The following is a 24584-nucleotide window of genomic DNA, read 5'->3' as shown; positions in this document are numbered from 1 at the left end:
ACAATCCAAAATAGTCAAGAAAATTTCATTTCTCAGTACCTTTAAAGTACATGTGAACCATGTGATGGAGTTGCAAGGATCTGTTATTATTTTGGCTTATCCAAATTTGCATATAGATTGGTGTATTGAGTTATTATGTATGAGAACATTAATGGACTTTAAAGATGTTCAAAACTCTAAAATGGTTGCCATTTCCTGCCTTCTTATCTAAGGACCACACAGTATCTCTGCCTATTCTGAGTGGTTATCATGGTTGATCTAGGGAGAGAAAAAAATGCATGTTTGATGCATGATCAACTAATATAGGTTGGTTACTTTTCTTTCTGACATTGATCAGAAATGCTGCCAGTATGCAGCTAGCCTGAAAGATTCTGGTAGGTATGAGACTTAGAATGTGACAGGCATTGTTAAGAAAACCACCACACCTCATGTTGGAAAATCAGCTCAAGCCCTGGTAAGTGTATATGATAAATGCTCAGTATGTTATGTGGCAATCCTTGGTTACTTCAACATTTGACAAACCCAGTGGTAGAAAGTTAAAGAAAAAAAAAAGAAAAAAAACTAGATGCTACATGTCTGATCTCATGGACGCGAGTCTGTGAAGATAAATGTGGGAGGCATTTATCTGCATTAAGAAATAAGTTCATTAAGAAAAATCATTTGGTTCTTCATGTATGTCCATGTTGTTGTGCCTTTTATGTGGACTGTCATGTAATTTTAGTCTGCATTTTCAGGCATTCTTAGTTTCTGGGGCAAGTGATGGTTTGCTTATATTATGGAGCGCAGACCACATCCATGATTCACGGGAACTTGTGCCCAAGCTTAGTTTAAAGGTAACTCATCTTCTTTTCCTTTTTCCTTTTCTATTGGTGGTGGTTTTATTAAAAAAAGAAAACTTTGTTGCCTTTATCTGGTTCATATTTCTCGATTTATCCCTTTGTTTCCTTCCGGTTGAAGGATATGTCATTATTCTATATCTAAATTACAATGGAACAAATATTGTATAGTTTAGACTGAGTAAACTTTAGGCAATTACCTCTGTAAGGCACATGATGGAGGGGTAGTGGCTGTTGAGCTTTCAAGGGTGATGGGAAGTGCACCACAACTCATTACTATTGGTGCTGATAAAACTTTAGCTATATGGGACACTATATCATTCAAGGTATCGTATTTTGACCTGATGCTCATATACCATTGTAAGTATCTCTCCGTCTCTGTTGCAGTAATACTCTAAATTTTATACAGGAACTTAGGCGAATAAAACCAGTTCCAAAACTTGCTTGTCACAGTGTGGCATCTTGGTGCCATCCCCGAGCCCCAAACCTTGATATTCTTACTTGTGTTAAAGATTCTCATATCTGGTATGCATCCCCTCTTTGTTTAAGTTTGATCCATTATGCATTTTTTATCTTAAATCAGCATATGTCATGGTGCATTATGGTTTCTTTTGGCTTTAAAATGACAGGGCTATTGAGCATCCAACTTATTCGGCTTTGACAAGGCCATTGTGTGAATTGTCATCACTTGTTCCTCCTCAAGTTCTTGCACCTAATAAGAAACTGAGGGTACGCCATTAGGTTTCTAATGATTAAATGATTGGACATATATATTGTATTGTGATAGGGGTGCCTATTTTGTTTGTCATTTGTATTTATTTGACATTGCAGCTTATAACTACAAGGATGTTTTTGTTACAGCCAATTACATGTCACCTTCATTGCCTGATTAAAAAGGTTCAATTTGGCCAAGTACCTGTTAGTACCTGTGAGAAAATGGAGCAGAAACCTCTCTTTCAAATGTTAAATATTGATTGATGATGCCTTTATGTTCTAATGAACCTGTCTTCATGAGAGGTGCTAATGATATGACAGTAGATTGCTGTACCAATCATGAAGTTGCAATCAAGTCGAAACTATATGAACATGATAAAATCTTAGGCTACATTAGGGTACATCTTGCAATTTTTTAGCGAATTTATAAACTTTTGAAATTCAGTAAACCACCCAGATTGATGATCACTTGCAAGCATGGATCTAAGGGCGTTGTGTTGAATCTGTTGTTTTTTGATGACTACTTGATTGTTTATTTTGAGTTTCACTATGAGATCGATTGTAGGTGACTTCCTAAATACTTCATTGAGGTATAAAGGACATTTCAGGCTCTGATAGGTAGTTATCAGAACTGAACGGGAAGCGACCTGGTCAAGTCTTAGGTCACTGGGTTACTGGCAGAATCGGTGGGTCAACTGGTCAGACCACATGTTAATTAAAAATATTTTAAAATATATTAAATAATTTAAAATTATATATATATAGATATAAAATATTAAAACTAATTAAAAAAGTTATATGAAAAATGATAAAAATGATAACTAACATTATGAACCTAAATGTTGGTGGTAATTACACTAAATTGGTTTGGTTTTAATTTATTTCTCACAACAACCCTAATTTCATGGTTAATGTAAATGCCCTCTTAAACAAATAATAAAAAATAATTAAGGGTTTACATAACACGGTCGGTTCATGCTGGTTATCCAAAGGCCATCTGGGTCAATTGGTTCATTCCAGTTTTTCAACACATCCGATCCAATAATTGAATTGGATTGGTTAATGGTTCGATTCTCAGTTTTTCTGGTCATAGTGGGATAACTAGGGCTCTAATCCTGCCTTTAACCTACTTGGTCGTGTCTAAACTTGGCCTCACTTATTGGTCCTGTTTTTGCCTAAATCCATGCTGCAATGCTTTTTTGAGGCTCAGGCATGGTCACCTAAGTTCAAATTAGCTGTATTAAAAATTAAATAATAATTAGTGTGAAGTGAGATCTGATCCATAGTCGTAGTGTCAAAATTTTAGCCCACCTAATAACTGTGCTCTTGTTTCTTTTAAGTTTTAATATTAGATTTATATGTAAAATTAGATATATATATATATATATATATATATGTATAATAAACATATATGTAAATTACAAAAAAAAATGTGATACATCACCTAATAGGAAACTGGTATTCCCACACATATATCTGGACTTTTGAGATATAATAGGAAACTGGTTTTCCCATAAGGAACAACCTAAAGAACTGGGTATAAATTTGTAATGCTTTAAAGAAAAAAAACAAATATGTAAAGTGATTTTTTGGCTTTTATTATCTGCAACATCTCTCCTCTGCAGGGTACTTTCCGATTATAATGATCAGATAGATTAGGACGTACTGAAGCAAACCCCTATGTGATGTGCAGAAGATCATATCATTTTGTTAATGCTAGTGCAGGCTTCAGAAGCATATGAGAAGGCCTGACATAAACTTTGACTAGGATTTAGTTTTCTTGCCCAAGCTTGGTTGTCCAAATAATTTTATTGCTCATGCCTGTCCATTTGCTTACCAGACCATTGGTTTCGGGCAGGAAGCCTGGCTTGTGGAGAGGACTACTTGGTTCATTTCAGAATTCTGTCTCCCTTCTCCTTGGATAGTGAAGCTGAGGGTCACTTGTGGCTTCAGTTTTGTGTTATGGTTTCCTTTTTGGCTATCTATTGGTAACTTAAAGTGAGCCATAAGACTTTCTTTTGGCAGGATGACAAAGGTTGAAATGGACTAAGAGGACTTCTAGCTGGTCCTTCTTTTCCCTGCTTAATCAGCCTCTTCAATGCTAAATCTGCTCTCTTCATTTGTCTTTTTTAATTTAACTTATTCTAAAAAATTTTGTCTATAATCTGTTCCTCACTTTTCTCCCTTGCTCCATGCCTTTCCTCATTTAGTTTTTCTTTTTATTTTAGTTTTGTACTTTTGGAAATTTTGAAGTATTCTTATTATTTCTTAATAAAATAAAAATTCATAGGCCTCACCAGTCTTTTGCTTAAAGAATTATTAGGTAATCTAGGTTTTCTGGTTAATTCATTGGTTAGTGGTAGTTAGAATATTTTGAAGGTGTGTGACTAGCATTGGCAGATTTGGATTTGTATATATTCACTCATGGTATTTCATCATCGAACCAATTGGTTAGATTTATTTTGTCTTATTTTTTTAATTTTGTTGTGCATTGAAAATTCACAGGTTTCGTTTGCTGTTAAAGGAGGGTCAAATGTATTGTGTTTTGTATTTCATTTTAGTGGGTGTTGGAACCAATTGATTGGGAACAAATTTTGTTCTATTGGAGTTGATATAGGAATCATAAACATGGTAGAATCGAGGCCATTGTTTTTTGGAGGTTATCATTGTCTGACCTCTCCTAAAACAACTCTACTTCTGTTAGAAGGAAGGTGCTAACCAAGGTTTTTAATTTCGAATGATATCGCTCGTACCGGGCGGTACGTACCGGTTCGCCAGTAGACCGGTACACGGACCGCTCGCTATCGGGCGGTATCGTCGATTGGGGCTGTTTTCGCCTTGTTATCATCCTAAATCGGGCGATGATCGAGGGAGAAGAAAGAAGAGGGAGAAGGGGAAGAAAGAAAAGGGAGAAGAAGAGAATCTGGAGATCGGCGCCGCTCTCTCTCCTCGTTTGTCGATGACTTCTCATCTGCGCGGGGAGAAGAATCCTCGATGACGCGGGGAGAAGAGAGGCGATATCGCCTTTGCGAAAACGATTTTCTCATATATATATATATATATATATATATATATATATATATATATATATATATGTCACCTCATTTTTGTAGGACATCGCCTCAGCGACATCACCTCGTGTGGATAGAAGAGAGGCGACGGTGCAGAAAACGATTATATATATACATATATATATATATATATATACATATATATATTGAGCGGTATATCGAAATATATCGCTCGGTATATAGTATCGTACCGTACCAAGCGAATCTCGAAACTCCGGTACGGTATAAAATTTTAATTCTTGGTACTAACAATATGACTAATCTATCTGTCAGCTATTTTTTTCTTTTAAAGCATTCTTAGTTGGAACAAAACAGAGACAATCACATTGTGAGTTTTACAATGACATAATTTTGTATGGTAGCTGGCTCTTCGCTTTTCCCTTTAATCTTCTTTTTCTTGTAATCCCATCTTCTACAATTGGTTCTTATTACATATTGCGGTTCAGTTCAGGAGCAGGTTGTCTCATCAATGCCAGTGTCTCAATTTTTAGTGATCACAAATGGATTTAAATTGGGTTGTCAAGTGCTGTTAAAGTTCCCTTGTTGTAAATGCTTATCAAGTTGGGAAGGCCAATTTAAGGCAATGATGAAATCTTTTTAATGCAATGAAGAAAAATTTTGTTGGCTGAGAGTATGAGATTTTTCTAGACTCTTAAATATGGACTTCATAAAATAGTCAGAGGCAGGCTGCTCAAGTTGAAACAGTAGATATTGGCTTGGAATAGCATGGATCAAGTAGCAGAACTTTTATTATAGGTTTGGAATGATCTTTTCATTTGCAATATTCTCCATATAACTGATATTTTCATACGTGTACCTTGTGATTGTAAATTACAATTTACAAATATATGCATATTTTTTAGCAAAAGCAAAATGCTGAATCCGTCAAGATTATTGAAATACCTGATAGTAGTATTTGGTTTGGTATGCAGTTTTTCAAGTTTAGTTAACCTGGAAGTTTACTTGCTTATATTTCTCTGGCTTTCATGAAGAAATATTTCAGAATCTTGATAAATAGCCTGGAAATATTTCTCTAGCTTGTGTTTGCATAGGAAATGGAACCTTTATTTGGTCGTCTTGGTGGAGTATGCCTGAAACAAGGGTAGGTTTGCAGGTATACTGCATGGTTGCACATCCATTGCAACCACACCTTGTGGCTACAGGAACCAACATTGGTGTTATTTTAAGTGAGTTTGATGCACGGGCTCTTCCAGCTGTGACTGCTCTAGCGACACCACCTGGCAGCAGAGAACATTCTGCTGTTTACGTAGTTGAAAGGGAGCTAAAGTTACTAAACTTTCAGCTGTCCAACACTGCTAATCCGTCTCTTGGGAGTACTGGGACCATCTCTGAAACAGGAAGATCCAGGACGGAAACAGAACAATTGCTTGTTAAGCAAACAAAGAAGCACATCAGCACACCTGCTCCACATGATTCATATTCCATTCTCTCTGTAAGCAGTTCTGGAAAGTGAGTTTCTTTTCTTAATTTGTGTTATTTGTTAAGAACAATTTTCTTGGCAACTGTTTTCAAGTTATATGTTCATTTATCTAACTTTTCTTGTACAAAATGTCTTGAATTAATTGAATTCAATCTTTTTGCAGATGGAATGGTCTATTAGATTCTGAGACTCTTTGAGTTCTTCTAGTTATTGGAGCCATAAAATTTTGAAAGAATAATCTTCAGTTACTCATTAATGCTGCGTTTATGCAGTATATGTCGATCTCAACATAGTGGTTTTAACATGGTAGCTGAAAAACAAATGAAGAATTGGCTAGAGATCAATGTTTAAAAACCAATTGTGCTGGTTGGTATGGGTCAGATTTTACTGGTCTGAGACATGACCAGCACGTGGATTGGGTAACCCTGTCTGGTTCAAAATAGTGTTTGCCGGGTGTGCTAGGCAGTAAGCCTGGGATATTATTTTCTTTTTTTAAATAGAGCCTTTTACATCCTTTTTCTCCCTTGCAGCTTCTCTACTGCCTCTCTCTCCTATGATCATCTCTGCAACCACATATTCCTCGTCTGTCACCTCCTAATTGTGTTTCTGGCTCTACTGAGACATGTGATACTATACCAGGACTCTACTAGTTGCCTAAAGATATTGGTGTTAGAATGAGATTAAAATCTTCCAAGAGATAATGGAAAAAATGGTCACTAAATTATTCAATGACATGGTTCTTAATGCAATTGATTGAGGGAATATATTCATGTAGCCAACTAGAGGTGGCAATCTCGAATTGGATCCATGGGTCAATCTAAGCTGACCAAGTCTAGCCTGCTTAAGGTGGCATTCTGTCCATGGGAATTTGCAAAGTATGGACGTATTGGCAGTTTAGGATGTTTCCAAGCCAAGTTTACTTAGTCTTAGTTTTATGATAAAAGGTGAACTGACCTGACTTTGACAAAGCCGTCGTTTTCTTTCTAAAATAAATTTTAACTAATTTTATCTACCAAATGACTTAAGGTCTCAATTCTTGAGATTTATCTGTTGGTAGGTTGGGTGAGATAGGGTCTTGAGTTGTCCCTATATTAACTCCACCTCAACTTGACCCGACTTGACCAATGATCATCAGGACTAAAGATGGAATGTGCATGCAAAATGCATACACAATAAATTGCGGGAGGAGCCTGCACAGTCCATTATTCAACATCTTCACTAGCACTTTCAGCATAAACAATGCCTCCAGTTTATAGTCCTAGAAGGCTAGAACTGATTCTAAAAAGGGTATAATTTCTTGTTGTTGTTTGTATTTTGTAACCAGTTATTTTTGTCTTAAATAAGTCAGAGAGCCATCAAAGCTTTTTCTATCATTTATAACTTTTCTGTTCTTCCTCTACCCCTCAAGTTTGAAAGATGGAAGGCCTAAATAATAGAGGACCAAGAATAGCCTGATCATATCTAATCAGGTAGGAGGTTTACATGAAATAAGGTCAATGTTATACAAATCTTCTTGTAAAGTTCAAGTTTTCCTCCAAATTGAAATACATTGGTAGCTTAAATTATGCTTTTTTAAGAGCAACCTGTTCATATCTAATCTGTCAGGAGATTTCTCCTACATTTGCATTTTGAACAATGTAAGAATTATCTATAACTTCCAAGTGCCTCCAAAATTTTCAATGTCTTAATTTTTTTTGTCTGTAGAAGATAATGTACCATGCTCTGTTATGAATCTAATTACAATTACAAATATTAACATATAATAAATTCACAATTATTGTTTGCACACCAAATAGGAGAATCTACCTTATGGTTCTTATTCATGTTTGTCTTGTCAATGTTGTTGTACTAATATTTCCTCTCCTTTTTTTTTTATCTATTTAGGTATGTTGCAATTGTATGGCCCGATATTCCTTCGTTTTATGTGTACAAGGCCAGTGATTGGTCGGTTGTAGATTCAGGGACCGGGAAGCTTTTTGCTTGGGATACATGCCGTGACAGATATGCTTTAGTGGAAACTGCTTTGCCTCCTCGAATACCACTTATTAAAGGGGGTTCTTCTAAAAAAGCAAAAGAAGCTGCTGCTGCAGCTGCTCAAGCTGCTGCTGCAGCTGCTAGTGCAGCTTCTGCAGCAACTGTGCAAGTGCGTATTTTGCTGGATGATGGGACTTCACATGTCATGGCAAGGTCTATTGAAGGGCGTAGTGATCCAGTATGTTGTCTTTTGCTGTTACGGCAACTGAGTTCCTCTTCATTTAAACATGCTGATGAGTAGCTCTTATATGTAGTGTTTTAATTTGTCTGCTTAAACTCTATGGTTACTGTACTTTTTTTTATTCTGATTGACCTTTTCCAAATGCATTTTGTTCCAAACAATTGTTTCAGTTGGTAGCATTAGATGTTAGAATCTCAAGTCTCAAAAATCTTTCTCTGAAGGTTATTGGCTTGCATGGTGGTGCATTACTTGGTGTTGCATATCGAACATCACGGAGGATCAGCCCTGTGGCTGCAACTGCCATTTCAACAATTCAGTCAATGCCTTTATCGGGCTTTGGCAATAGTGGAGCTATGTCGTCTTTTGCTGCAGCCGATGATCCTTTTTCTTCCAATAAACCTGCTGCAGAAGCTGCACCACAAAACTTCCAGCTGTACAGGTGGCATGAGTTTTCCTGCACACTTGATATTTTTTTCTCAGTATTTTGTTTATTGAATTGAGTGATTGCAATTGTATATTGCTGTATAATATGTATATTACAGTCTTTGTTTTAACTGTAGTTTGTACTAATACTTTTTGTTTAATGGTTGACTTCATTATTATTTAAAATTTTAAACAATGCAGTTGGGAGACCTACCAGCCTGTAAGCGGTCTTCTCTCCCAGCCAGAGTGGACTGCATGGGACCAAACTGTTGAGTATTGTGCTTTTGCTTACCATCAGTACATTATTATATCTTCCTTGCGCCCTCAATATAGGTATCTGGGAGATGTGGCAATTTCTTTTGCTACTGGTGCTGTTTGGCATCGTAGGCAGCTTTTTGTTGCTACACCAACTACAATCGAGTAAGATACAAATCACTTCTCAATATAGTTTGTTTTCATCGAACATGTTCTGACGCATATGCATATGGGGTATGTCAAGGACTTAAGTGCTGGTCACAACTCCTGTGCTTTGGATGGTGTTTGACACCATGGATTCAAGAACAGTGCATGGCGACCAGTACCTACTGGTCCAACCATATGGTCCAATACATATTGGTATTAATCTTTTTATTCTTTTTTTGGTTGGTACCGGGCATATGAGTCAGTGTACCCCCTTCTATGCTGGTAGCTAATCAGATCAATATATTACTGAAATTGGTTCCAGATTAAGATTAAAATTTTTGGTTGACATTGTATGTACAGTCATCATGACATAAAATTGCTGTGCCCATGCTTCAGTGGTGGCAGCAGACAATGCTTACATTAATTGAGTGCCCTGGAGAAACCAAACCATAACCGTACAAAATTGCTTGTAGTGACCAGCTCGGGTGCACTAGGAAGTTGTTCTCCATTCAAAGTTCTGTATTCATGCTGTCTAAATATCATGAAACAGGAGTCTATTTCTTAGATAAAACAAAGATTTGTACTATGTTGGCCAAAGTTTCTTTCCATGGTGAACAAAAGACATTCAATTCGTACCTTTCTGTGATGCGTCTGTATGTTGAAGTTAATTTGATTGAAAGTAGTCCAATTGCAAAAGAAGTTGGGAAGCTACTTAATTTCTTTCATTGTTGTTTCTGTGAACCAAATTTTGAAGTCAGAAAGTAGTAACTCAGACAAAGTAACTACCTATATCATCTGTGGCATGTATGTGCTCCTGCAGATTTAAAAAACACAGATAAAAAAGGGTGTATGGGGCTCTCATCAGTGTGGGGTCCTTTTTGTTGTTTTACTACAATAGTCTGCACCCTGTTTATCTTCATTCTGATGACAACAAGTCATACTTCATTTTCCTTGCTGTCGCATTTGTGGCTTGCATTACTGAATCATGGACCACATACCTGTCATGTTGGCCCACCATCTAATTGCATCGTGTTCTTTATTACTGCAGTAACTGATCTAGAGTGCAATATTAAAGCAAATGCTTATTGGTCTCATTGTTGTGTTTATCAATTATGGGTATCTAGTTATCAATTAGCTTCATTTAGTTTTATCTATGTTAATCCTTCACCCATTTTTTTGAAAAAGTTTATCTGACAACTTGAATATTGGTGCATCTTTGGGAATTTGTTTGATGTTGTCAAATGCTAACAAATTCTTACGCAGATGCTTGTATAATGTGTTATATGTTTTTGTTTCTGCATTATTATTCAAAACTCTGTAAAAACAGAATGATAAGATTTTAAGCAACTGACACAAAATTTAGCATGTGTTACTTTGTTTTATCCTTGGTACACACTTCATTGCCGTATTCTCCAAGATAAACTTGCTCTAATTATTGCCAGAACCAATATTGTTTTTATCATCTTCTATATCAACAATTTTTGGTATCTAGTTTTTCTTAATTCCTTTAGCTTCAGCTAAACTTGTCCTTGTTTGGGCATCTAACATGTCATGCAGCTTATAGCAGTATTTCTCTTGTTTGATGATTTTCTCAGTTTAGCAGTCACCTACCATATACAAATCAATAATAATGTTTTCAAGCGTAAATAAGATGAATGATTGGTTTCACTAAATATATTATTTACAATGCCTTTACCTCTATAATGCTAATTGCTTTATGTCTTATAGGTGTGTGTTTGTAGACGCTGGAGTTGCACCAATCGATCTGGAAACCAAGAAAAAAAAAGAGGAAACGAAAGCTCGAGAAACTCAAAGTAGGGTGTTTGCTGAGCATGGGGAGTTGGCACTCATCACAGTTGATAGCCCACAGGTGACCACGAGTGAGAGAATCTCGCTAAGGCCTCCAATGCTTCAGGTGATCCAATTAAGTTTTATTATATATTAAGTTTACAACTGACTGTAGAACTGGTTTAAAGTATAGCCATTGGTTGCCTAATGTCAACATACTACTGTGTTACCTCTCCGTTAAATATTGGTTGATTTGAACATTTACAATATTTAGTTTTTATGTGTCATCCATAATAGGCTATCCACACATACAAGATTTGCCAGTATTGATAGGTGATAATTATTTGATTTCAGGCACAACTATTTATATCACGATCCAAGTATAATAAGCTACTTAGGTACACATGATCAATTATTTACTACCCCATCTCAACCTGACCCATTGCCAACTTTTACGGTAAAGACTAAAGACAGGAATGATTAGGGTGAGAAACCTGCATGTATACCTGATCGAAATTTGTCAAATTTTCTCCCATTTAGTAAGAAGGTTTGCACTATGAAGTTATAAGGTTGTAAGATAGTCATTGAGTTCGTCTCTACTGTCTTATGGTGTTGGTTTTAATTAATGGGCTATTCCAGAGACAAAATGGGACCAGCTTTCTTATTTATAATGATATGACTGGAGTAGTGAGATTAAATAATATGTCCATCTTATTCTTATGTTCAACAGATGCTAGCCATTTGAAATTATATATGTCAGTAAGTTAATCACTCACTAGGAAGAATGCAGAAATAAATTGAAACTTGAAAGATCTTAATCTTGGGCAAGAATTGTTATTTAGATCTCAATTTTGAAGCTTTGGCTATAAATTTTAAGTTTATTTTGCTTGCTTTGGCGGTTACTTTTGTTGTCCCTTTCTTCAAGTGGCAAAAGTGTATTTTTTAACGGTGAAGAATAACCAAACTTTGAAACTTAGACGTCTAATGCTACCCTAACTTAAACTAGGTCATACTATAAAGGTTCTATAGCTAAGGAATGTGTCATCTCAAGAATTAGTAACAATATCATGAGACACATTATGAAACTTTGGGAAAGAGTAATCCAAAGTAGGATAGTATTTAAGGTAAATATTTTTTAAAATCATTTTGGTTTTTATGCTAGATGATTAAAGCTATTTATTTATTAAGACAATGACTGAAAAAATACAGAGAGTAAAAGAAAGATTTGTATATAGTTTTTATTGATCTAGAGAAAGACTATGATAGAATTCCTAGAGATTTATTATGGTAAGTTTTAGGAAAGAAAAGTGATCCACTAATCATATTGATTAGTGATTAATAAAGGATATATTTAATAATGTAGTAACTAGTATTAGAACTATAGATAATTTGTCCGGTGAGATTCCTGTTAGTATACGACTACATCAAGGTTTCATATTAAGTCTCTTTTTTCACGATGAACTTACTAGTTATTTACATGTAAATATTCCTTATGTACGTTTAGCGATTTTAAAAGGCGCTCGGGCGCTTGCCTAAGCGCTCGGGCAAGGCGAGGCGAGGCCGGAGCGCCTCGCTAATCTCCCAGGCGGCGCGCTTCAAACAGGCGCCGCCTGGGCGCTCGCCCGAGCCCAGGTGCTGGGCGCTCGCCCGAGCCCAGGTTCTGGGCGCTCGCCCGAGCCCAGGTGCTGGGCGCTTCGGGCGAGCGCCTGGGTTAACCAAGACGATCGAATCAGGATTTTAGGTCTGGTTCGGTCTATGATGGTTAGTTGGTTTAATCGAACCAACTAAAACTGATATAAGTGACAATCGAACCCTAACCCTCGTCGCTGCCGATCCTGATCCCGCTGCTTGCCGTTGTCGCTGCTCGCAAACGCTGCCGTTGTCGCCGCTGTCGCTGCTCGCAAACGCTGCCGCTATGGTCGCTCGCCGCTCCCGCTCCTGCTCCTGCTCCCGCTGCCGCTGCCGCTGCTCGTCGCTGTCGTTGCTCGCAAACGCTGCTGCTGTCGTCGCTCGCACCTCTCGCTGCTCGCCGCTCTCGCTATCGTCGCTCGTCGCTGTCGTCGCTCGCCGCTGCCGCTATCGCCGCTGTCGCCACTCGCCGCTGCCGTTGTCGCCGCTCGCCGCTTCCTCTTTTCTCAATCAGTAGGCTCAGCACCCCTTTACACTTCCTTTTAACAGTATACGTATACTGTATACTATTAATATTATTAAGTTATTTGAAATGATTAATTTTCAATACTGTTAATAGATTAATAATATATTATTTTAATTTTAATACTGTTAATTTTTATTTATTTGAAATTTTTTGTTAATGTGACATTGTGATTTTGTATCTTAGATTTTCTTAATTTAATAGCATATTTTTATTTAAAATTTTAAATAATTATATTTATTAATTATATTATATATTTTTATATTTTAGCGTCTCGCTTCGCTCGGGCGAGCGCCTAGCGCCTCGGGCATTTTTGGACCTTGGTGCTTTTTGGCATCTAGCGCCTAGCGTTTTTTAAATCACTGTGTACGTTAATATTATTTACTGATGATATTGTCTTAATCTCTTACTTTGTTGAGAATCTAAATTGAATTGATTTTAAACTTGAGTCAAGGTTTTAGATTAAATAGGACTAAGATGATGTAATTTTAGTAACATTAGGAATGAATGAATCGGAGGACATACGATATAGTTAAGTTGGATGATGAGAAGTTTAATTAAGTAATAGTTTTAGGGATCTTGGATCATTTATTCAAGAAGATAAGAGATTGATGAAGATATTATTCATAGACTAAAAATAGAATAGGTAAAATGACGAGGGACATCAAGACTTAAGAATTTGAGTGTCAAATAGTTAAAAAATAATATATACAAAAAGTTTGTGTTGTTGAGATGAGAATATTGAGGTGAATATTGAGATGAGTTAAGGACATAAAAAAATATTTTTATTCGTAAAGTATCATTTCGATGGAGGATAAAATGAGGAAGAATTGTTTAAAATAGTATGAAAATGTGATCAGATGACCTATAGATTAGAAGAAAATGAGGAAGAATCGTTTTAGATGGTCTAAGCATATACTCAGAAGTTCTACAAATATGGTAGTTAGAAGAGATTAAATAATTATTATTAGTGATATGAGGAGGGAAGGGGTAGAAGAAAACCTAAAAAGATATTAATGAGAACTATAAAAAAAAACTTAAATACTCTTAACTGAAGATATCTGTACATATCTCTTAATTGCGGCAAAAGATTTATGTAGTCGACCCCAAATATTTGAGACTTTATGACTTTGTTGTTGTTTTATAGCATTCTTCATAGGACTAGGGATAGTTTATCATCTACCCAAGCCATGTTATGACCAAATCCTATTGTCACATATCACTTCAGAAACCAAACTATGATGAAAAAAGCTTAACAACTTGCAACAGAAGAGCCACAAAGCGAAAATCATCTCATTGAGTAATGCATATTTGAGGCAAGGTTTCATATACCTTCCCATTCTGGTTTTGATAACCTGGTGGACTATTATGAGATCAAGACAGTTCACCAACCTGTGTTGCCCTATACTTTGGAAAAATAATTAAAAAGTGAGATGAGTGGTATGTCAAGCTGGACTGAGTGACTGGTGCTTGGTGGAACTTAGTTGAACTGTTTCATGATGCCCACCTTTCTACCTTGTCTCTGATCCAATTAAAGCTGACTTCTGGTGGGACATATTGTACCTGTCCCACAATGGTTGGTACAGGTGCGTGCCACAAATAGATATTTATGCTTGAAGGCGCTTTTCTCATTCATATCTTCTTCAGTTGCTATATGTAACATTAAGAAAGGATTGCATTTCTGGTAGGCCCCAAGAAACTTGAAGTTTTAGCATGATATATGCAGACATGTATTTTGCTGCTCAGACATGGAATGGCAGTGATAACCTGTTGGCTTGCAACCTAGTGGTTCATATGCAAGACTTGATGACTGTAGCATCAACTGCATTTTCAGTTGGCATAAAATTAATGAAAATGACAGGAACACAACATTGTTTTCTGTAGGCTAGGTGGGGGAGGAACCTCCTTTCCTCATCTATGTTGCTTTCTTTTCAAATGTTGTCTTTGCACCATTGCACCTCTTTGATGACCTTGGTCCATTGTTCAAGTTGCTGTTTCTAGATAATTCGTCTTTGAAAAATAAAGTTTAAACATGATATAATAAGTTTTTTCCAACAGTGATACAATGCATCATTTTTATTTTGTAGTTATTCATATACATCTGATTACTTGTGATTCCACAGGAACTTTTCGACAGTTGCAAAGAGCACTTACCCACTAAAAGTTCACAAACTTTCATGATGCCCTTGCAAATATCGTAATACCCATCTAAAGTTCACAAATTTGATGAACATTCTTTCAAAATTTCACTAAGTAGGCATACATGGAAAAAGACCACCTTTGAAGGGGTATATAAAATGTAGAGGACAACCATGGCAATTGCAATTTTGCATTTTTTGCACGGCATATATAAAATCATCTCTTTAAAGATGAATGACATGGGCACAAAATATATTCTTGTATTCATGACATATGTTTCTTTTCTTTCTTATTGTGTTTGTTTTATCTGTCTTGGAGAATTTGATGCTGCTTACAGAGTAACAATCTTATCTTTCATGTTCATTCTTTACTTCACCTTTGTTGTGTCTTCAAAGAATGGGTAGTCACAAAGATCCCAAAAATTTCTTCATCCTTTGTGAACACGTAGTCATTTCTATGACATTGAATCATTGTAGTTAGTCATCCAACTCAAATTGGAAAACAAGGTTCAAACTTGAAATAGTCAATTTAAAATATCCATTTTGACATGCTGATGTGATGAACTTTTATTTTTTCTTGTTAGTTTATTATTTTGCTTCAACATCACAGTTTGGCAGAAGTGTCAAGTTGTTTACTTGCAATGATGACAATCAAGTATCATGTCCCAATTTATCCTGATAAATGAATGATTCTCCTCTTTTAGGTTGTTCGCTTGGCCTCCTTTCAGCATGCCCCTTCTATACCACCATTCATAACATTGCCCAAGCAATCGAGAGTAGATGGGGAAGATGCAGTTCTGCCAAAAGAGATGGAAGAAAGAAAAGTGAATGAAGTTGCTGTTGCTGGAGGAGGTGTATCTGTGGCAGTTACTCGGTTTCCTCCAGAACAGAAACGTCCCATAGGGCCTCTTATTCTGGTTGGTGTTAGAGATGGGGTCCTTTGGCTTATTGACAGGTAAGATCATGCTAGTAATGATAGTTCGTTGATTATAATCTGAAATCTGTTGGCACATTTCGTTTCACATATTGGAATCTGTCACAACTTATATGGGTATGACAGGATAATAAATACCATGGATAACTTAAGCTCAATATTGAACACAATTTACTGTTATATTGAACTTTCGATTGTAAAATATTTGGCCAGCTGCACATCCATGAGGATCATAATTCGGATGAAATATTTAGTTTTTCTATATGCTATGAATTTTAAGCACCATTAGTAGTCATGCATTCATTCATATATTTATAGGTGTAGAGCCATCACTAAACTGGACATCAAGATACCGTCTACTAGGGCCTAAATATGGGCCAGTTGTTGGCTATGGGTCTAATCTTAAGGTGGTAGAGATTCTGATATATTTACTGGTTGAGTGTGCTATTACAAACTTGGTCTTAAATATTTATAGGAACCAGGGTCTGCCATACCGAACTGTACCGCCCGGTATGGGCGGTATGTACCGGTCCGAAAGGTTGTCGGTACGAGGATCGTCCGTTACCGGTCCGAGTGCACTGTAGCACTGTAGCAGTGCTACAGTACTCGGCACACCTGGGTGTACCACTCGGTATACCGTACCATACCGGTACCGAGCCCAGGTCGAAATATTGGTATGGTACGGTATTGCGAACCTTGATAGAAACAGTCCAGGCAACTCATTTTTCTCATCAGGTCAGATCGTGACATCTGTCATGACTTTCATACTGAAGCTCATTTTATGAAATAAATATAGCAATGCCACAATCTGTCCGAGAAGTCTAAACACCCTTGTATTTTAAGTTATATTTTAAATCTTCTGATCATTATTAAAGTATAACTCTTTTTTAGCCTTTAACTGCTTCCTTTGCACTCTCATACTGTCACAGTCTACTTCATTATCTTTTAAACATGTGAAAGGCTCAATAAACAAGTTTTAACTATGCGCCAAAAAATTAGAGAATAATTTACCTTTTATATTCATTTTTACTGAAGAAAAAATAGTAATAGAAGCATTTCATTTGTAACTGTCACCAAATTGTGTCACAAAATGCTTTAGAGATAGAACATTTTCGAAGTTAGGATCAATCCATAAAAACCTGAAAATTCTGGAAGAAAACTCATGTGCATCAAATAATTGGTTGTAAATGTACTGCTTCGGTCAGACAAGTATCTTAGAGCATTTAATGATCCTAAACTGGACAATGCTGAGTTAGTATAACATATAGCATAACCATAATGAGCTTAAATGTTAATAGGATTCCTTGTCAACTTGATACTTCAAAATTGTCAGAGCTAATAAACCTTTTAAAGTAATACTTTTTATTATCATTATTTGCTGAACAAATCTCACTCAAAACACTAGGTGCCCTAAAATAGAGTGAAATTAAGATAAAAGAAATTAGTTCGCCATTGAATTACAACATCTTTAGCTCAACTGTTAGCCCTATATACATTACAATTTGGTGGTGAACCATGATATGACTTTTCATCTTGGAAAGATTTTCCTGAAAAAAACCTAAATTACCATCTGATTTCCCTCTGAAAAAGTTATGCAATTTCGAAGAAATTAACTACATATGGAATCACATCACAAATTATGATTCACACAGGCAGTGTAAATTCAAATTATGATTCAGTATTATTTATTCAAATAAAGAGAATCTGACAATTATATAAGAACTTTCAGTAATCACATCGCAAGATGTTTGGTAAGATTACTCTTGTTCACATTTTATTGCATGTGCATAATGGAAGGGTAAACACTATGGTGTATTTTCTTAATCATCCACTGCATAAATGATTCAGATTAGTTAGGTTTCTTCTTTTAGTTTCTTCAACTCCTGTTTACCTAATTGCCTTACCCAAATCTGGGGTGATCCTTTTGTTTGCTTCCTTTTGTACATTTATTTCAGCAAACAGTTTGTATACTTGGCAAAGAAGCGAATACCAATTTTACATCATCCAGTTTTTTGTTATAATTTTTTATGGCCGCTTTGATATCTGTTTTCAGGCATATGTGTGCACATGCCTTGTCTCTCAGCCATCCAGGTATTCGTTGCCGGTGTCTTGCTGCATATGGAGATGCAGTTAGTGCAGTGAAATGGTATTATTACCATTCTAATATATCATTTTTATTTTGCATTGAATTTCCTCAAGAAGACCTGCGAGTATTCCTTTACCTCTGCAGGGCAACTAGGCTTAGTCGTGAGCATCATGATGATTTGGCTCAATTCATGCTTGGGATGGGATATGCAACTGAAGCTCTTCATTTGCCAGGAATATCCAAGAGGTCTGTAAAAAAGGGTAGTTAATTTGTAATCATCACCAATAACATGCAATATTAATTGACTCCTTGTTTGTTTTGTAGTTGAGCATGAATTGGTCTACTATTGTGTATTTTATACTGATTTAAATCAAGAGCTAATATGACTTAATTTACACTAATTTACACCAGGTTAGAGTTTGACTTGGCTATGCAGAGCAATGACTTGAAGAGGGCCTTGCAGTGCTTGTTGACGATGAGCAATAGCAGGGATGTTGGTCAAGAAACTACAGCTGCAGATATCACTGAGATTCTTAGTCTAACTGCTGTTAAGCAGGAAAATCTTGTGGATGCTGTCCAGGGTATAGCAAAATTTGCTAAGGAGTTTTTGGACCTTATTGATGCTGCAGATGCTACAGGACAAGCTGATATTGCTCGTGAAGCTCTCAAAAGGTTGGCTGCTGCTGGATCTGTGAAGGGTGCTTTGAAAGGTCAAGTTTTGAGAGGACTAGCACTACGACTTGCAAATCATGGAGAGCTAACCAGACTTTCAGTATGTAGACTATCCTTTTCAATTGCTATAAAAGTATTATTCTTTTAGCTACAACATAGGCATATCTTAAGTGGTTAGCATAAGTACACTTTAATTAACACATACCTCATGGATGATCATTCTAATCTAAAGTTTTAGCTTAGGTGGCTGTTTTCTTTCTTACTTTTTCTTCAAGGTCAAATCAAATTTGTGTTGATTATATTGTTGCTTATTAGTATTTTATCACAAAGTTAGATGCTCATGGTCTTTCCCAAGTATCGTACAGGCAGATTTGTGGTAAAATACATTTGGATTGAGATCCTTATGAATTTTTAAAATTTATTTATGATGTAATTTGATGGTATTTAAGATGTTGAACATCATTTGTAAACCCATATCCTTCAGTATCTTAATTATTTTAGTTGTGCGCCTGTTCTCAAAATTGCGTAAATTAACCATATATTGCTTGTGTCTTGCACCATTGTGCCTCCTACTTAGTTGTTACCTCAAGCACTTTAAAGGGTTAGGGAGTCATTGTTAGGCTAATAATGCCTTGATTAATACCTATTATACTTGCTTATCTCCTTCCTGATTAAGTAAAATTTACACAATGTCCGCCCATGGCCAGACCAGTACAGTTCTGGTCCATATTGGTTTACTGACACAGAATACCAATATGTTTGCATCCTAGTTCATGACTGACCAATAAATTTCTGCTGGTACAAACTCGTCCCAGTGAACTTTTGTTCTTTGGTCCTAATCAAGGTTTCAGTAATCAGTCGAAGACTAGATTTGGTCCCTGGCTGGACCGGATGTAGTCTGGTATGCCATGGACCAAAGAGAAAGAGGCAGAGAAGAGGGGAGCGAGAGAACAAGGAGAGAGGTGGTGGAGGAGAATGACTGTATGAACCATAGGAAGCAATGCCGATGATGGGAGGAGGTAGATGCTGAGGCGGTGGTGGAGGTTCCAATCGACAACCTACAGACTTGAGAGAGGCTGCTGTGACATCCAACAGTTGCTGCCAACAGCATCTTTCATGAAGCATAACAACATGAAGGCGTATCTCACAATCTTATTGGTTCTTGCTGAGGAAATACTTAGTAAACAAGAAAATTGAAAGTTTATCGTAGGTTATTATTTGCAGACTTAAAACTTTTCTTAAGGCCTATCACATGTAACCAAAAGTAAAATATTTTTACTTGTCACAATGACTTGCTTAGTTTTTTCTTTTAATTTAATAACATTTTTTAAAGTCAGTTTTATGTTTAATGCTTGCATCTGTCTACCTGTTGGAGGTGCGGCTTATAGCTTATATGGGGATTACAGAGTTAGAAACATCTCATATAGATCTTCATATGAAGTGGATATGGTTCATAGAATCAACCTACCAACCTCTATGTAGTACCCTCTTTCTGTGGTATAAGACAAGTCAATCCCTGTACTGATTTCTCAACATTTAGGAAAACTACTAAATGACAACAAACCAAGTAAAATAAAGATGTTCGTCTTGGTTATGATTATTGTTATACGAAATTTTTGCATGGAACCATGGTATTTCAAAGTGAAAAAGGTCCATTTCCATTCATTAATTGGAGACTACGCTTTGAGAAGTAGGAAATTGTTATCAATTTTTTTATTAAATGCATCCTTAAACTTTCAGCACAACCTGGTGTGTATGATTAGCTCCAAACTACCAAATCACGTCCAATACCCTTCCAAATATGTCGATAATAAGTTTTAATTGAATTTTATTTTGCTTGGCAGATTATTAGACAGGGAAATTTGATATCAGTCACATAAAATTATATAATCAATATTTAATTAGAATAGTAATCATGATGTATTTTCTCTAAATTAAAAGGAGATCTTATAAGACAATTATACGGATAAATGTTTTATATGAATCGGATCTCTCAGCAGTTAGCAAACTACGTATGCCTAGAGTTATTGTCATTGAGACAAAGAGGTGCTACTAACAAGGCAAAGAAGAAAAAGAAATTGATTGCAATCATGTAAAATGATGAGAAATACAACTGAAAATAAGCTTAATGGTGTGAAAGGGATCCATGTAGGAGGACTGCAACTAATCAGGATCTATTATTTGTCTTTTAAATATTTGGTTGAGAAATGACAAGATCAGTTAGAATATCTTGCGGTTACCATTAATGATGCTTGTGCAACAGGCCATAGAATCAGCAATTTAGCAAATAAAATGTGAACACCTGGCAATCTAAAGACTTGTGCAAAAGGGCCATATGATTAGCATTTTTGCGACTGTAAGGTGAACACCTAGCAATTGAAGTAAAAGCTAGTGGGAGAAGCATTTGACATGCATGTGCCAGTTTACATGCAAGTCAATTCATGAATTTTTTTTTCCTCATCCAGTACTCCAAAACACTTGATTAACACTCTGCTGTTTCTTTCAGGGTTTGATAAATAATCTGATTGTAGCGGGTCATGGGCGTGAAGCAGCATTTTCTGCAGCAGTTTTAGGAGATAATGCATTAATGGAGAAGGCATGGCAGGACACTGGGATGCTTGCAGAGGCTGTACTACATGCTCATGTAAGTATCCAAGGCCTTCTATTCCTTTAAGAGGTTTATTTATAAGATTTGTGAATTAATTAGGAAGAAGACGTTTCAAATACCACAGGAGCCATTGGACATGTGAGATGCCCCTTTTTAATTACAGGAATACTCTCAATCATGTCAAAAATACTGAATCTCCCAATATTAGATACTATTTGGTATATGATCTTAGGTAGATACCTGAAAATGCAATGTCTTCCTACATTAACCTCTTTTTTCTTTTTGGAACGGAAAGAAATGACTGCAAATTAATTAACAAAATTAGGTAGATATCTGAAAATAGCCTTTAGTGAGTTTTCTTTTTTTTGGGAACCATGTAAGAATGAGTATGTGACTGACATTTAGCTGTCGTAACTAACATCGTCACGACACAACCTGATGACCTATATGCTAACAACCAAGAGTTGAAATTTTGCACCGTACCAGAGTTTCGAGCTTTGTCGGTATGGTGCGATATGCGTAATTTAGGTGTAAAATCCTCTGAAAATATCTGAAAAATAAGAAAAAAAAAAGTTAGGATAGGGTTTTTAAGTTAGAAATAGATATAGTAATAGTATAAATTTAACAAAATCAATGTAAATTAGGTAAGAATAGTGTCATGTCTTTTTTGGGCTTTGAAGAATAGCCTTGTGCAAGGTTCATATTTCGGTCCATTACAGATTGTCCTTCTGTAAATATTGAAATATCTATAGAAAAATCATTTAAATTGTTAGATTATTTTATTACAATATAAATTTTAAAATTCAAATGAATTAAATAATCATATAAGTATATATACCTAATTGTTTATTCTACTACCAAAACGAACGACGAGCCTCCACGAGTGGTGGATCGGGGTTCTCGATCCTATACATTTGCATATCAATATGATATGTTTGTTGGATCTAATCCTGAAATTGATCTCATGACATAGTGTATTGATACACCGTATGTCATTGGTGCATCAATGTGGTGATAATCGTAGGTTGATCGTCATGAATCATATTTGTCCAAGGCGGCTCCTGAGGCATGTATTGGTGAATGTTAGAACTTTCACATTTGCTACTGATATATTGCTCTCTATGATACTATTGCTCAGAGAAGTATGACTATCTACATCATGTAGGCTCTATCGCATCTGCTTAAATTTATCCATTGTCTTCCCCTTCCACAAACTTGATCAGTACATTGTCGAGTTCCATGATTTGAATCTTGGGTGGCATGTGTAAAATATTCCTCCTCGGTCTATGCACTACCCTCAAGTTGTGTAGACGAGACCAACGATTGCTCGGCGTCGCCGCTATCATCCGTCGAGGCACTGCTGTCCGTGTTGCTATCATGCTCTGGATCGAGCGAGTTGTTAAATGCGATTGTGAAGGTGTCTCGTCGCCCGACTCGATTCTTTCTAACGATGCGATTGATGCTACTACCTTCTCCTTTGCCTTTGCATACTGGGCGGATGACTATGATCGTTGGGTGTATGTAGTTCCTTGAGCAGTTTGACTTGATATTGTTGGACTCCTATCACAAGAAAGGGCTCCAACGATCAATTTGATCGTTGGAACACTGTTATAGGTCGTTTCGTCCGATCCTTTGGCGTATTGCCCAATCGGCATGTTGACCTTTCGCAACATCCGATTTTTTTGACGCAATGTCCGATCCTTCAGCCTAATGCTCGAACTTAGTCCTGTGTCACTCAAAATGCATACTAGATCATAACTTTATCAATTGGTTTCATTATCAAAATTTGAGATTCAACAATGTTAATATAGAAGCAATCCTTAAGGTTGCTCTGATTCATTTGTCATAATTTGGACCTATAGGACAACATACTCTGGACTTGGCTATAACAAGCCTACAACTGTGGTCCAAAATATTTAATCTGCAAAAGTTCCAATTAAATATCATTCTGATCTAGGATTGTTGGGGCATCATAAGAGAATCATATTTCACACCAAGAGTGATAGACATCGACGAGTTCAGGAGAGGTGATGGAGATATACTACAGAGAGAGAGAGAGAGAGAGAGAGAGAGAGAGAGAGAGGCCATTCTGGTTCAATCCAATAATCCGAGTATGGTTAAATTCCCAAGGAAAGCAGGGCTATTCTGTAGCGAAAGAAAATTCCCACTGATGTTTAAATTTGTTTGGATGTTCCTTTTTCCTAGTTTGGTTCCAATAACACTGTCAGTTCTATATGATTCTAAATCCTTAATTTTGTTCTCCCAGGCCCATGGTCGCCCTACACTGAAGAACTTGGTCCAGACGTGGAACAAGATGCTACAGAAGGAGCTTGAGCACGCACCTTCTGTCAAAACTGATGCTGCTTCAGCATTTTTGGCATCACTTGAGGATCCAAAGTTTACAAGCCTAGCAGAAGCTGGAAAGAAGCCTCCCATAGAAATCCTTCCTCCCGGGATGGCATCTCTGTCAGCTCCTCCCATCACGATTAACAAAAAGCCACCTGCTTCAGCCGCCACATCTCAGGGTCCCTCCACCGCAACACAGAGTCCCGAACCCACTCCAGTGCAAAGCGACTTGGCTACATCGCAGAACACACTGAACACCCAGACAGATAAGCCACTAATGTTGGAAGCTCCTCCTCCAGCTGATCAATCGAATGGCACCCCACCAGTTGTGGAGCCAGTGAGCCGCACAAATGCTTCACCAGAGGTCACCGAGTCACCTCCCCTAGTAGAGGCAGCCTCTTAGGTCCTTTTCCCATCTTTATACTATTTTGTCGTTTCCTTGGTTTCTCTGGTAGTTTCGTGTATCTTATTGTTGTTTTTAATTGCTTATTTTTTGAGCATTAACTTCATTCGTGTAATGATTATACAAGCAGGTTCTTGTTGTTATTTCCCTGCATATGTTTGGGTGATGAGAATTCGGATATCTAATTTTTATCTTAAATATTGATAATATCCTATGGCATTGAAGCTTTGGTGTTTGCATTTGTCATCACGGGTCTCTCGCCAGCCAGCCGTCCGTATCACCTTCGGGGTTCGTCGAATTACAAAGCGGTAGAAAAAGGGTGGGACCACTGGAGCATTATCGAACAAGTGTTTTT

General features: G+C 36.7%; 1 protein-coding gene across 1 annotated transcript in view; it reads left to right on the top strand.

Annotated features, from left to right (window-relative positions):
• LOC135615240 (uncharacterized) overlaps positions 1 to 24453 on the top strand; it is a 29143-nt gene extending 4690 nt beyond the window's left edge. The window contains exons 7-21 of the mRNA XM_065113469.1: positions 735 to 833; positions 1046 to 1162; positions 1246 to 1361; positions 1466 to 1565; positions 5736 to 6091; positions 7947 to 8274; positions 8499 to 8716; positions 8902 to 9120; positions 10831 to 11017; positions 15885 to 16135; positions 18168 to 18260; positions 18345 to 18446; positions 18612 to 18972; positions 21379 to 21516; positions 23747 to 24453. Coding sequence (XP_064969541.1) covers positions 735 to 833; positions 1046 to 1162; positions 1246 to 1361; positions 1466 to 1565; positions 5736 to 6091; positions 7947 to 8274; positions 8499 to 8716; positions 8902 to 9120; positions 10831 to 11017; positions 15885 to 16135; positions 18168 to 18260; positions 18345 to 18446; positions 18612 to 18972; positions 21379 to 21516; positions 23747 to 24229 — 3168 coding nt within the window. The 3' untranslated portion in view covers positions 24230 to 24453. The remainder of the gene's footprint in view (positions 1 to 734; positions 834 to 1045; positions 1163 to 1245; positions 1362 to 1465; positions 1566 to 5735; positions 6092 to 7946; positions 8275 to 8498; positions 8717 to 8901; positions 9121 to 10830; positions 11018 to 15884; positions 16136 to 18167; positions 18261 to 18344; positions 18447 to 18611; positions 18973 to 21378; positions 21517 to 23746) is intronic.
• Positions 24454 to 24584: the final 131 nt, after the last annotated feature.

This window comes from Musa acuminata, chromosome BXJ2-6 (genome assembly GCF_036884655.1).
Source record: "Musa acuminata AAA Group cultivar baxijiao chromosome BXJ2-6, Cavendish_Baxijiao_AAA, whole genome shotgun sequence".
Taxonomy (NCBI): Eukaryota; Viridiplantae; Streptophyta; class Magnoliopsida; order Zingiberales; family Musaceae; genus Musa; species Musa acuminata.
Note: the sequence above shows the minus strand (reverse complement) of the source record. Positions and strands in the feature narration are given on the sequence as shown.